Source organism: Lichenostomus cassidix, chromosome 18, assembly GCF_008360975.1.
Source record: "Lichenostomus cassidix isolate B80296 chromosome 18, HeHo_3.0, whole genome shotgun sequence".
NCBI classification, from domain to species: Eukaryota; Metazoa; Chordata; class Aves; order Passeriformes; family Meliphagidae; genus Lichenostomus; species Lichenostomus cassidix.
In genome coordinates, this window is record NC_139498.1 from 4,539,552 (window position 1) to 4,553,186 (window position 13,635).

Sequence of the window (13,635 nt, forward strand, 5' to 3'; positions counted from 1 at the left end):
ATGCAGCTACAGAAACCATCTACAGATTTTTCTTTCCCTGTCATTGTGCCATTACCTGATTGCTGCACCATTTACATTCACCAGTACTGAACCAGCAGATAGTTATAAAAATATTTTAACAGCTTCTACTGCTGTTTTAAATGTGTACTGCTGATTACAATCTGTAATCTATGTCATTAAGAAACCAGCTGATTCTGGTGTTATAGAAGCATATGAAGTCCTTCACTTTTCCACAGCAGTTTTGCTGAATTAGAGTTATAACATAAACTGAACTCCAAGGATCTCAGGGGAGTTGTGCTCTTCCAATCAGTTATTGATAATGTCCCAAATAATCCATGTGCAATATTCCAAGCTCTAATAAACACTCAGGATTAGTACAAACATACCTTTCATTTGTTACTCCAATCAAGTTTTCTCCATTGACATCCAAAATTAGGTCCCCAGTGAGCAAACGACCTTTAAATGAAACCAGCAGTGATTCATAAATCAACAAGAAAATCGTGAACATATTATATTAAACCAGGACTTTGCCTTTCAATTTTCTGTGACCTAATGCTTTGAACAACTTTATGGCTCTTGGCATCTGCCTATATAAGACAGGTTATTGTGATAAGACTAGAAACTGTTAATCAGTCTTATTAACAAGAGAATAACCACTGAAAACAAGTTTTATTTAGCTATTTGTACTATTTACACACAGAACCAATATTTGTGAGACTAGAATTTATATTTTACAGTTGTGGAATTAATTTTTATTTTAATCTTCCTTTTAACATTAATGTAAGTTACCATGTGTACATATATTAATGCTTTATACATTTATAAAGTCAGCTAAAAGATGTTTTAGAACCAATTCTATTTTTTAACCTCCTGAAAACCTGAAGTTTAGGAACTTGAAGTTGATTCAGATTAGTTTAAGTGATCATTTTGTACAAGACAAGATGGAATCTGAAAAAACCCCATACAGAGACCTAGGAGAGAACTCTGTAGCTTAATTATAGCAAACTCTACTGAGTGTAATTTCTTCTTTCCACACTGATCTCAACCACCAGCACCCCACCATTAAAAATAGTAAGAAAAATTATCAGAATGAATTAAAAATATTAGTTCTATACAGGAAACACCACTTTATACCTTACGAATTAGAAGTAACTCAGCATTTCAACATTTAGCAGTGCTGAAAGATTGCCAATTGCCTTCACCAGCCTTATCCAGATTTGAACACATTTTCATCACCTGAATGTGTTAAAATCTTTTTCCATGAAGGGTCCAAGTTTCATTTCTCTACCTTAGAGTAAGCCAAAACTTCATGGATCCTGACCAAACCATACCATTTTAAATATCCTTACCCACAAAGTAAGACTTCTTTTGACAGCATTTTATAGGCAGTGTGTATGTATCAAAAAAAGTTAAAATTACTTACTATCTACAGCAGCAACCCCTCCAGGTAGAATTCTCTTTATGAAAATCCCATAATCTTCTGCTGTTTGTGCCCGATAACCTCCAATAATTTTAACTCCTGCAGAACAAACAGAAAGACTAAAGTGAAAAACTTGCCATTCCACCTACAGTGCTAAATGTATTTACAGCCAAATCCAAAACCACCAAACAAACTTTTCTGATGCCTCTGTGAGCTGGCAAAGCTCCCCAGGTGTTTTTAGGTTTGGTTTAGTCTGAAGAGGAGAATGAGCAATCTGAGTTACCTAATCCATTCTGGCAGTCAGAGAAAGAGAGGCGATGAACAGCTCGGTTGATTCCATGAGGGCCCATAATGGTCCTGAGGAGCAAAATAAATGTCATTAAATTACAGAAACGTAGCTAGAGCTGTGTTAATAGAAAAGAAATTACAGTTTGTATTATGAGTTTTTAACTGTAATACAAACCAAACCCAGTTTTCTCCTCTGATAACTTTATATTGTTTGATACATCTGTGCCACTACCTCACCCAGCCAAAAATCAGTCTCATCACAAATATCAGATGGAAAGGTACAATAAATATACAGAGTTTACTTCCTTTTCCCCTGAAATGTGAATGCCATTTTGTTTAGGCTAAAAGGACTATGATTAAATATAAACAGAATTCCACTTTAACATTTAAGTAGGAAAAACACCATGAAATCAGTCTTCATCAGGTGATGCATATTTGAACAAAAGCACAGCTAAGCCAGTGCATAAAATTATTTTCTAAGATATCTAAAATATAATTTTGTGGCTATTTACGAACATAATTTTTCCCTACAGTCTCTTAATGTCTTCACTCAACATTGATTTCTTTCTCTGTTGTAAAAAAGGCTTCTTGCCAAACTCTTTTGCTTGATCCTCTGTGTACCAAGGGAAATCATCAGGATGGCACTTGGAATTGTCTAAAGGCAGAGGAATATTTTGAAGACAGTTGATCATGCTAAAGAACTCAGAAAGAATACAAAGTAAAATTAGAGTTTTGAAACCCAAATTTCCAGTTCCATTGGACACATGGCCAGCACACTGCTCTGAGAACACAGAACATTAAGAATTCCTATAAATCCAGATTACCCTTCACCAGGTTTTATTTTCATTTAGATGAATTATGGGTAAAAAAAATTGTATCAAGTTGTATCATAGCTCCTTTGTCCTTTCACTGCACCATTTTTGGAGAAGTCTCACCAGATCTCTTCTAGAAAAGAGCAGAAGCACCACTCAGGTTTTTCTGCTTTGACCTACATACTGCTCTACATTAGATAGAACTGTTTTCTAGAGGGTGCTGTTAAAGTGAAATGGAATAACGAGAATTCATTAGCGGGGGGGAAAGAAGATCAAAGTGGAGGACACAGTGACCCAAATCCTTCACACAACCTAATCCAGCACAGCCTGAACTCCATGCCTGAAACTGGGTGTATCTGCAAAAGCCAGAGTACATCATTAAAAGGTGCTGTGCCAGAAGCAAGAGAGAAATCCAGAAGGTAAAAATATTCCTAAAATTCCAGCACCAGCCAAGAGATGCAGCTTCTAAAGAACATCTGCAGTTCTTTTGGTTTTGTAGAAGAAAACTGGATGAGATGTTTTTATCAAGGGATAAGCACTAGCCCTGAAAAGTAGCAGTTTCCCCAAACCTCAAATTCCCAAATATTTGCAAAATTAGCCTTTGCTTTAGAAAGGCTGGCCACAATAACAGACCTAATAATTCCAATAATCTTTAGAAACAAAAAGTGCTTCAAACATTGTACAATTTTTACTGTAGTATTTCTTGAAGTATTTGTTTCATGGGCTAAAAGAAAGAAATAATGGGACCCAGTGTATCTGGTCTGTGTTTGACACAACTGCACATGACCTTGCCATGATATGTCAGAGCATAAAGAACCCTTTGTAAGGCTAAAAGTGAACCAAACTGCTTTTACTGAATCACAGCCTGAAGAGAAGGACAAATCCTCAAGTCTGATATTTCTCTAACAATACTCTTTGGATAACCTACTACATGACAAGAGCAGAGTATTTGGCATTACTATCCAGTACTTTCACTGCAATTATCCCATTAATTTAATTGTTTTGAAGCTGAAAGACAACATATTAGTCATGTTTTGTCCTGACTTGTATCTATGTTTGAAAACTTCACCAAGGTACACTGATCTTTAATTAAGCAATGAATAAATTTTCTTCTCTCTTGCCTTTTGCTACTTCTGCTCTGGGTCTTGCTCTGCCATTTCCTCTCAGCAGCTTTCAAATGGCAGGTTTTTTTGTTAAAATTAAAAAGCAAGAAAAAAAGTTACTCCAACCTCACACAAACCAACACAGAGGTTTACTCTCATGAAGTCTGAAAAGATCAAATCTCAGACTTTTAAGTTTAGAGTTCACCAGAAATTGTGAACATCTTTAAATACAACCATATAAAATAAAAATAAAATATGATCAAATCTAAGCACAGGACACTTAATAGGAAAGGATCTACATTTCCAGAAGTAACAAGGAATACTTTCAATGGAGAGATGCTAACAAATATAAAATGAATTCTGACAAAGAGGATACAGAGACTCTACAAACTAATAATGCACAATGGAGAGGAATAAAACATCTCTGAAACACTGGAATTGTCATGATGCTGTCGTCTACAATTAGAAAGAACTGACCCTTTGAACAGACAACTTTTGTGAGGTACTCAGCTCTGTTTCTGATCTGAAGATTAAATTTCTCCAATATGTGCAGTTTAAATTTACTTTATCACATAAAAGTAAAGACAAGGATGTTCAAATCCCTGAATTTGTTTAGAATATCACATCTAGCTGACTTTCAATGTTAAGTTTCCTTTTCCCATATAACTTAGCTCTTCAAGTCAAGCTATTTGTCATAGTTCCAATATAATAAACAGTTTTAACAATTTCACTGTAAAATGACTTGGATTCAGCACCCATCTAACATCTATTTTATGTCATCATTATTTAATGTTCGTGAAATGTTAGAATACTTCTCCCAGAGCATTAGAAATATACTCTACAGTATAAATAAGGAAATAGGCTCTTAAACCAGTTGGCAATAGTAACAAAAAGTAATTCCATGTTCTTTGTAGAAAAAACCTAAAAAATTCAGATGTTGCTACTCATTTTTTGAGGTCAGGCAAAAGTACTTGTAAGCAAGGTTTTAGCACTCAGAGAAGATGTGAGGTAAGAGATAAAGAAGCAAAACTCACCAAAATGCACACTGTAATTTTCTTACATTAAAAAATACTACACAATCCAACTGAAGCCCTGCAATGCTAACAGAGTAAGTGTAACATTTTGTGTTGATGCTCTAGTGAGGGCAATTAAAATGAACCTGCTTCTATTACTTTGTAGCAGCATATACAAGGAAGTTCAACAGCTTTGGGGTTTACACCTTCTAGTACTTATCAGAACATACAGCTCCAGATACTCTTCTGTTCTCTATTCCTGAGAAATTATTAGTCATTTCTGTGCACAAACAATATATTTACCTAGGTTTATCAATGGCAGAATAACACACTTTGCTCACAAAACACGTATTACTTGACACACAACAATCTAAATTATAATCTCTGGCTGTTTATGAAAAGAAGCTGAAAATGCCCACAGCTTTTAAATTATCTCTCCTGTACTTTGCCCAATTACAGACCAGAGCAATGCCCCCAGAACGGAGAGGTTCAGCATACCAGTAGAGGAGAGAGAGACCATCAAAACGCTCTGGTTCATCTTCAGCCCCCGGTGAGAGCAAGGACATCCTTCAGCACGGCAGGAAAAACAAGGATAACGCAACCAAAACACACAGGAGGTTTCCAGTTCAGCTGGATAAAGGTTATGAGCAGGATGATTTCTGCTCCCAGCTAAAAAACCCAAACACAGAGCTCCAGCTGAGAGTCTCTGCCTACTTAATCTTCTCTGAAAGCCTCTGCGTCACATGCACTAATTCACCTAGAGAGGTAATGTTTACTTTTTCTCTCTTTGAAATGTCATTTATAGCAACTTTCGAGGCTGATAAATGCAAAGGAGAAAATTTACTACACTGTGATTAAGCAGCCTAGATCCAGCAGCCAAAGGCAAGTGACATGATTAAAGGAAATTTATTTCCTCCTGCCCTTCCAATAATTTATTTACATGCTCCCTCCAAACAAGGTCAAAAGCAGTAACTCATGACCTTTCTAAAGCAATCTTCCTAGCAGACTGGATTATGCACAGCCACACAAAAGGGAAAGCCAACAAAGCAGACTGGAAGTATTAATGAAACAAATGCCATTATGCTATTACTTTTCATTCTCAATCATGATACTGGCCAGGGTGATGATCACTGGCTTTTAGACTTTCAATATACAGCAGTCAAAGGTCACCACAGAAACTAGGCTATATATCTTCTCTAGGAATGGAAACTGGCATGTGCTTTTCTGTGAAAGGAAATAAAACTGATGACCTTATACCATTTACACTGAGAATAATCTATCTGAGCAAGGCAAAAATATCACCCCTGTTGCCAGAGGTCAGACCCTGCTGAAAGGCTTGGTCTTGCAGAGGGATGCACATTTTCAGAAGTCCTGAGCACCTGACACCAGTTTGGTTAAAAGCCATTTCCTTCCAGGCTTGCACCAAAAGATGCATCCCTACTACTCCCCCTGTCTCCAAAAGATCATACCAAGACTGCAGCTTGAAATGAAACCCGAATACCCTGTGCTCACTGAGGGCTTTAAGTAGAAAGGTGAATCCTCTCTAGCCAGGAGCAACCCTGTGATCAGACAGCATCTGTCAGGTCTGGAGCTGTGCAGCAGGAGGGCTCAGCTATGCCAGGAATGCAAACGCTTATCTCAGCCACCTTTTTTTTTTTTTTTTTTTTAAAGCTGCAGTGACTGTGGTTTCAGTGGCAGATAATCCTTCTGGGAAAAGGATCTCTTTGCTGAGAGAGAACGTACTGAACAGTGCTTAGATAGAGAGAGGTCAGTCCTGAGAGCCTGCAAGGCACACACAGAAGGGGCAGAGGGGCAATGTGACCCACCAGAGATCAAGGAGAAACACAAAGCAGCCTTCCCAGCTCCCAAAATATGAAAAGCCCCACCGGCACAGTGATTGCATCCATTCAGAGATGAAAATTTGCCCCTTTGTAGTCTTTTCTCAGTCAGTTCACTCTGCTGGTGTTACTGCATTACAGAAAAGCCACTGATATTTTAAGCCTCCTATCAATTAGATTTGCTCTAGGCAAGGTTACAGAAGATAAAATACCAATAGTTTTTCTCCAACAAAACTACCACTGTTCTTAACACCAGTGGAATTCAATTTGTGGTATCAATACCAGAAGCATTTGTCAAAACACATCACTCAGACCAGTATGTCTCATTTCCAGGGTCACATTTTCTGCTACAGAAACCCCCAATTAACACATGGATCAAGGCTCTGCCTTTTCATTGTTAAAAAGCAAAAAGTCACTTTTATTAAACCAGACATGACAAACTTCTGAACAATCTACGCAGATATAAAGTAGTACTAAGCTTATTGCTCCCATTTTATTAGTTATTACTAGCAATACATCATTTGTTCAGACAGTTGCTCCTCCATCCTCCATTCCTTCTTCAAAGTAAACTGCTTTGTTCAGCTTCCTGAACTCATCCCCGAGGCTTCTGTCCCTCTTTGCCTTCAAATTCTGCTGCTGTGCTGCTTTTAATGTTTCTAAAGGATTCATACAGAACAACAGCATCATTGCTTCTCTTGCAAGTCCTCTGCCTTTCAAGAACATGCTCAGGGGAACACAAATTACTTTTTACTTCCAGAAAGATCCAGGAAAATTGTAACAACTCAAAACATCATAAAATTTGGTTTAAATAACCAAGGCTAAATTTTCAAGAGTCATCATTTGTTATTAAGTATAATTCTTTTCCAAACATCTGGAAAACTGTTCTGTTCTGGCAACATTTGTAATTATGACTTGCTTTTCCCAAGGGAAGTTTTGCAATGCTTTAGCATTGGATGGATTACAGGATAATTTAGCAGATGACAAAAAGATCTGCAGAAATTTTGGCAGTTTGACTCACAAGATCTTTTTAAAATAAAACAAAGGCCTTTCACAAAAATCCTATACAAGTCCATTCTGCAACTGTAGCTTTTCAGGTTCACTAACCCCAAATTCAGATTTTAAGGACCACAGCCAAAACAATGCTTGTATCATATAGCATGAAGAAGCACTCACTATGATCCATCCAAACCCACTCATTATTCAAAATACATTTTGCCGATTAGGTTATAAAGATTAAAAGAAAACATATGTCATTATATGGCAATTGTTAAGCCTGAAAAAGCTTGGGCAACATTGTAATTGTGGAGAAGCATGAATGGTTTGAGGCTAACCCCTGTGTAGAGAAGAAAGGTGTGATTAAAGTTTAGGTAAACCTCGGTTAACATATAACCAAGTGCATTCTTGGAACCTTGTGCATCGATACTGCCTCCCAGCAAAAATAAAAGTACACAAAATTACAGTCTGCCATCAGCATGTAGCTGAAGTGCAGTTAGAGGTGCCTTTCCTGTGCATCTCTTATGTGAAAAATTGCCTTTGGAATACAGGAACTACTCATGTAACACAGATTTCACATGACTCTAGCAAGCCACAGCCACCTTAAAGATGTATCTTTGTGATCACACACCCTGAATTTCCATCAGACAAGCAGAGTGTTGGCATCTTCAGGTCCCAGTAAAAAGCAAGTTAGTTTTTTTAAAATTTTGCGGTTTTGTTTTTCAAGACAAATCAAGTTATTTATGAGGTGGCATAATCCTAAATCTGTGCTAAATTGTTTTACTATTCTTTTGAATATTGTTTAGTGGATTCTATTGCACAAACACAGCAAACATGACAGTCCAGCAAGAGCTGCCTGTGCCTGGTTTTAATTCTGGTTTTGCTGACAGCATTGGTGTGGTTACTTGGCAGTTTGGGAAGGGTCTGGAGTTATTTTTCAATTGTGACTGAATCCATGTTTACCATTTAGAATCTGATCAAACTTCTAAGTGGATAACATTATGTTTTATAGAATGAATGTAATTATTATTTTATATCCCACAGCACTGGTAAAAACACGATGATTCCAAAGCACTACACATCAAACATTATAGATACACAGACATAGTGTTCTGAAAGAGTAATGCATTATAACACAAAAACTCCACAGCATGTCTCATGCCACTGCAGGTACCCCAGATGTACAAGGAAGTGATCTGCTACACCCAAGTATGTTTTCACAGTTCAGAAGCATTAAATTAAGGAATCTCTAAGCAGGGTTTTATCTCTACAAAACTGGTCCTATCCACGTACTGATTAACTTAATGAAAACCTTAAGGGACATTTCCTCTCTGAATGTGTAAATTCACTGGTGTTGCTGTCAGCTCTTCTAGGATGTTACTGCAGACTGCTTCAGTATAAAAGTTATTTTTCTTAACACTTCATCAAAACAAGATTCTACTAATGAAACTGCAAGAATTTTCACGTTATAATCCAGTAAGTGTATATCTGCATCTAGGGAAAAAAAAAGTACTTACTCCTTCTCTGTATTTGTGAGGGGATCTGTACTGGACATCTTCTTGGAAGCACTATTTAAATAAAAGTTCAAAATGAAGAGCTCTGACACATGAAGAACTGGCTCCTACCCAGGATGACTGCTGAAACAAAAAGGAGAAACCACTTTCTGAAATTTACATGGCCATGTTTATTTTCAGACACTGAAAACAATTAGTTGAAACCAAACTGGAAAAAGAAAACTGCCATGATAAAACTGATACAATTCATTGATTAAAACAGTTAACAACTTGGACTTTGCTGTCAGTAGTGCCAAAACATTTCACATCCTAATTTCCTCTAAATTTATGAGGTAGGAATTAAGGTAAACCTGAATCTCCTGTGATTAAAATTTTCTAAAAAAGGAAAGAACAGATTACAATTTTAGGATGAAGTACTGTAACTGCTGAAGGCAATATCTTTTTTTTTTTGCACTGAAAATTACTTGGGGAGGGAATGTTGTTTGGAACATGATAAGGTGTTTTGTGTGTCTTGTTTTCTCATGTTTTTTTAACTTACTGTCTGGTGGTTAGTATCTATGGACTTCTCACATTAAGTGTGCAGGACAGGCCCAAACACCCAAAAATGGGGTTACAACCACTAATGTAGCAAAAGCCCAGTAATTCACATTGTATTTTTATCCTTTTGTTTTAGGAGCAAATCTTCCTGACCTTGTGAGGTGCACAGCTGAACCACAATCCAGCACAGGTAATTGCTCCCAAAATATGGTACAAGGAGGACACGAAACTGTGCCAACACCCAGGCAAAGATGGCACAGGTGCTCCTGGCCAAGATAAAGCAGAATCAATCCCCAGCTGCAGTGTCAACCTCCACAAAACCACACAAATTCCCACATTTCTGAGTGAAAAAGAGGTTAAATCCTCTCTGGAATACCACAAATGCTCCTGCAGTGAACATTTTCAGACTGCTCGCCAAAGGACCAAAAAACAACTATCTGAACACACAAATTGCTGCACTCCAGCCTTTACCGTTCTCTTATTCAACATGGAAAATGAAGCAGCACCAGGAGCTGCCGGTCCTTGTGGGTTCATGTTACTGGAAGCAGCACAGGAAAAGAGAAGCGCTGCTCTAAAGTGCTAAACTCAAGTATTGCTGCAGCGAAGTTTATTGCAGCGCATGGCACCAGCCGCGTGAAAAACTACAGTTGGTGAATTTCACCTAACTGTGCCCGTGCTGAGCTCACTGCTGTTTACAAACAGCCCGCTGCCCTTGCAGCGTGTCAATATCTGTGTCTGAACAACAGCAAACCAATTCTTTGTACACCAATGAAACTGGCGTGAAGCAAAGCACCAGCGGGAAATAAACCAACAACCCGCCGGTGTGCAGTGCCCACAGCACGGGAAACAACACGGCCCGGAGCGACCACCGCAGCGACCCGCGCCGCGGAACCTGAGGGACAAAGAGGTACCTGAGGGATAAGCTGTGGTACCAGGGCATCCCTCAGCACCCCGGTGCCAGGTGCCTCCGGAGCGGTGGAGCTGCGGGACACGCACCGCTCCCGTTCCCCGCTCCCGGCCGGCCTCTCGGTGCCGCTCCCGCCCAGCACAGCCCACCCGGAGCAGGACCGGGCTGTACGGACCCCGCCGGGCTGGGGCTGCTCCGGTTACCTCGTACCCAACCTGCGCCTGCCGAGGGACAAAGGGACAAGCACGGGCGGCTCCGCCGGGACCCCCGGGCTCAGCGCGCTCTGAGGGGGCGCGGCGGGCGGGGATGCGATGGCGGCTCGGCCCGCCCGCTCCCGCTACGTTCCACCTCCACTATCGTGCCCTGTTCCCCGCCCATTCCTGCCCCGTTCCCCGCCCTAATCCCGCCCCATTCCCGCCCCGTTGCCCGCCCCCTGTCCCGAGAGCCCCCGGGCTGCGGCATGGCGCTGTGCGGGCGGTGCTGGGCGCGCTATGCCCGCGGGCTGCGGCTCGGCGCCGTGTCCCGGCCCGGGCTGTGGGGAACCCGCGGCGTGCGCGGCTCCAACCCTTACACCCGGCAGCAGGAGGAGGAGTGGCGGCGGCGGAACCGCTCGGCCGTGGGCTACATCGCGGCGGCGGCCGTGGGCATGGTGGGGCTGTCGTACGCGGCCGTGCCGCTCTACCGCCTCTACTGCCAGGTACGGGGGAACCGCGGGCCGCGCCGGTTCGGCGGGCGCGGAGCCCTCACTGCGCTTCCCTGACAGGCCACGGGGCTCGGCGGCACGCTGGGCGCGGGGCGCGGCGCGGAGCGCATCGAGAGCATGCAGCCGGTGCGGGAGCGGCGCGTCAGGGTCACGTTCAACGCCGACACGCACGCCAGCATCCAGTGGAACTTCAGGCCGCAGCAGAGCGAGATCTACGTGAGTCACCGCCCGGCCCTGCCCCAGCGCGGTCAGGGTGGAGGAGGCCTGTAAGGTCATCCAGTCCTGCCGGCATGGCACTGTATGCACTGTGACCCCTAAACCTCATCCCTCAGTGCCAGACGGCTCTGGGACACCTGCAGGGATGGTGACTGAACAGCCTCCCAGGGCAGCTCCTTCCAAACCTGACCACACCAACACTGACAGTCTGTTATAGGAAATCTAAATCTCCTCTCTCTCAGCCTAAGGCCGTTTCCTCTGCTCCTCTCACTGCAGGCAAAGCAGAACAGCCCCATCCCCACCTCCCTGCAGCAGCTCTAGAGAGCACTGATGTTCCCCTTGAGCCTCTCCTCCTGACACTAAACAAGCCCAGCTCCCTCAGTTCCTCACAAGGTGTTTTCTAGACCTTTCACCAGCTTTGTTGCCCTTTCCTGGACCCACTCCAGCACCTCAATGTCCTTTTTGCAGCGGGAGCCCCAAAACTTTAGTTCCCAAGGGTGAATTCAGCAGGTTGTGCCCCAGGCAGTTTTGCCTCCTGCATGAGCACATCAGTCCATTGGCATATCAGATCTCTGATCTGGAAAACACACGAGGTGTGTTGTACTTCTACTGTGTTCTCCTCTTGCCCCTATTCCTTTAGGACTGTTTTTCTATTTAAAAAAAATCACAAATATTTTAATTTAACTTTTCTGTTTCAAATTAGTTCCCAAAATCAAAAAGACTCACTCTGCTTAATAGCTTCCAAGTCCAGTACTGGAAGAATAACCTCAGAAATTAAATGCATACCATATATAAATGTGCTTATTAAAAAAGCTCTGTGTGCTGCTAAACTGCTGAGAATAATAGAAGATGATTCAGGCAAAATGGGTAAGATTAAAAATACATTGAACAATTTTGAAGGTTTTAATTTTGAATATGGGTGAATTGCATGTAAGTAAAAATCATTTGTGGAAAAACCAATTTGAAACAGCAAAAGAGAAAACTAATTCTGCATAAAGTCTAAAGGACTTGGTTTGAGGGGTGGAGGGCTGCAGTGGATATAAAAAAAAAATGAAAATCACTGTACAATTGTGTTACACAGGTGGTACCAGGAGAGACTGCACTGGCATTTTATAAAGCAAAAAATCCTACTGACAAACCAATAATTGGAATCTCCACCTACAACGTTGTCCCCTTTGAAGCAGGACAGTATTTCAATAAAATACAAGTAAGTGTGAACAAAGCAAAGACCACATTTTCCTTTACATGAATGGAAACAGTTACCCATAAATTAACTTTCATTTTAATCCTGGACACCCTTCTTTGTGTACCACCATTTTAAGAAAACACCTTGATTTTTTTTCAAATGATAGAGCGCATCAGTTCATTCTTAGCCTTGCTGCCCTCACCCCAAGCTGTTCATCCCATCAGAGTGGCTCCAAAATCTGTTATTTAGTACCACTTGGAGAGCAGGTGGAAGGATGTGAGCTGGCTTGGCCCATTGCCACTTTTACACACTTCACTAAAACCTAATTAATTTTTTTCCTGTATCACCACATGAACAAAATTGTTGTTTTGTTGCTCATTTTATTGATCCTGGGATTTTAGGGGTATACAGGGAATAAGAGGTGATTTTAAACAATGCAGATTTCTCTCAACATTTGACAGAGATAAAATTTATCATCACTATTCTTGTCTGATTGTGGATTTTTTCCCTCTCCCCTGCAGTGTTTTTGTTTCGAAGAGCAGAGGCTAAATCCTCAGGAGGAAGTGGACATGCCTGTCTTTTTCTACATTGACCCAGAGTTTGCAGAAGACCCTAAAATGGCTAAAGTTGATTTGATCACTCTCTCTTACACCTTCTTTGAAGCTAAGGAAGGACAGAAGTTGCCACTTCCTGGGTATCAGTGATGGGCCTTCTCTACAAAATGTGACTCTGCTCACTTGAGTGCCAGTTTTAAAGCCATTTTTCCTTGGAAGAAAAAACTGCAGGAGTACTGTGCAGTATGAAATGATATTAAACCACCATGGGTACATGCTATTATTAAAGTACATGTATATATATAATTTTTTTAAAACTAACTTCATGGGTCCCTATTTCTTAGGGATAGTATTTCTTCATCAGACAGCGGAAGGGAACACAGTGTTGCTGAAATAGAGAGGGTTTTCTCAGGCCATCTTTTTTAAGATGTTATCTGAATGCTGTGAGGCAAACTTTTATACCCAAGTGTAAATTAAGATACTCATCTAAACAGGAGAAAAAAATCAGTTAATTACACATCTAAAATTCCATTGCTGGCTCCGGAAAATAA

General features: G+C 40.9%; 2 protein-coding genes across 5 annotated transcripts in view; one reads left to right on the plus strand and one right to left on the minus strand.

Annotated features, from left to right (window-relative positions):
* STXBP4 (syntaxin binding protein 4) overlaps positions 1-10,770 on the minus strand; it is a 65,420-nt gene extending 54,650 nt beyond the window's left edge. For all 4 annotated transcript variants that reach the window (XM_085077608.1, XM_085077606.1, XM_085077605.1 and 1 more), the window contains exons 1-5: positions 10,629-10,770; positions 8,985-9,104; positions 1,704-1,777; positions 1,424-1,519; positions 387-456 (exon numbers count right to left, since the gene is read on the minus strand). In XM_085077608.1, the coding sequence (XP_084933734.1) occupies positions 387-456; positions 1,424-1,519; positions 1,704-1,777; positions 8,985-9,022 (278 nt within the window). In that variant the 5' untranslated portion in view covers positions 9,023-9,104; positions 10,629-10,770. The remainder of the gene's footprint in view (positions 1-386; positions 457-1,423; positions 1,520-1,703; positions 1,778-8,984; positions 9,105-10,628) is intronic.
* Positions 10,463-13,375, plus strand: COX11 (cytochrome c oxidase copper chaperone COX11). The gene is made up of 4 exons (XM_085077610.1): positions 10,463-11,122; positions 11,189-11,344; positions 12,426-12,551; positions 13,052-13,375. Exons 1-4 carry the CDS (start codon positions 10,886-10,888, stop codon positions 13,232-13,234), a joined length of 702 nt encoding a protein of 233 aa, XP_084933736.1. The 5' UTR covers positions 10,463-10,885; the 3' UTR covers positions 13,235-13,375.
* The last annotated feature ends 260 nt before the right edge of the window (positions 13,376-13,635 follow it).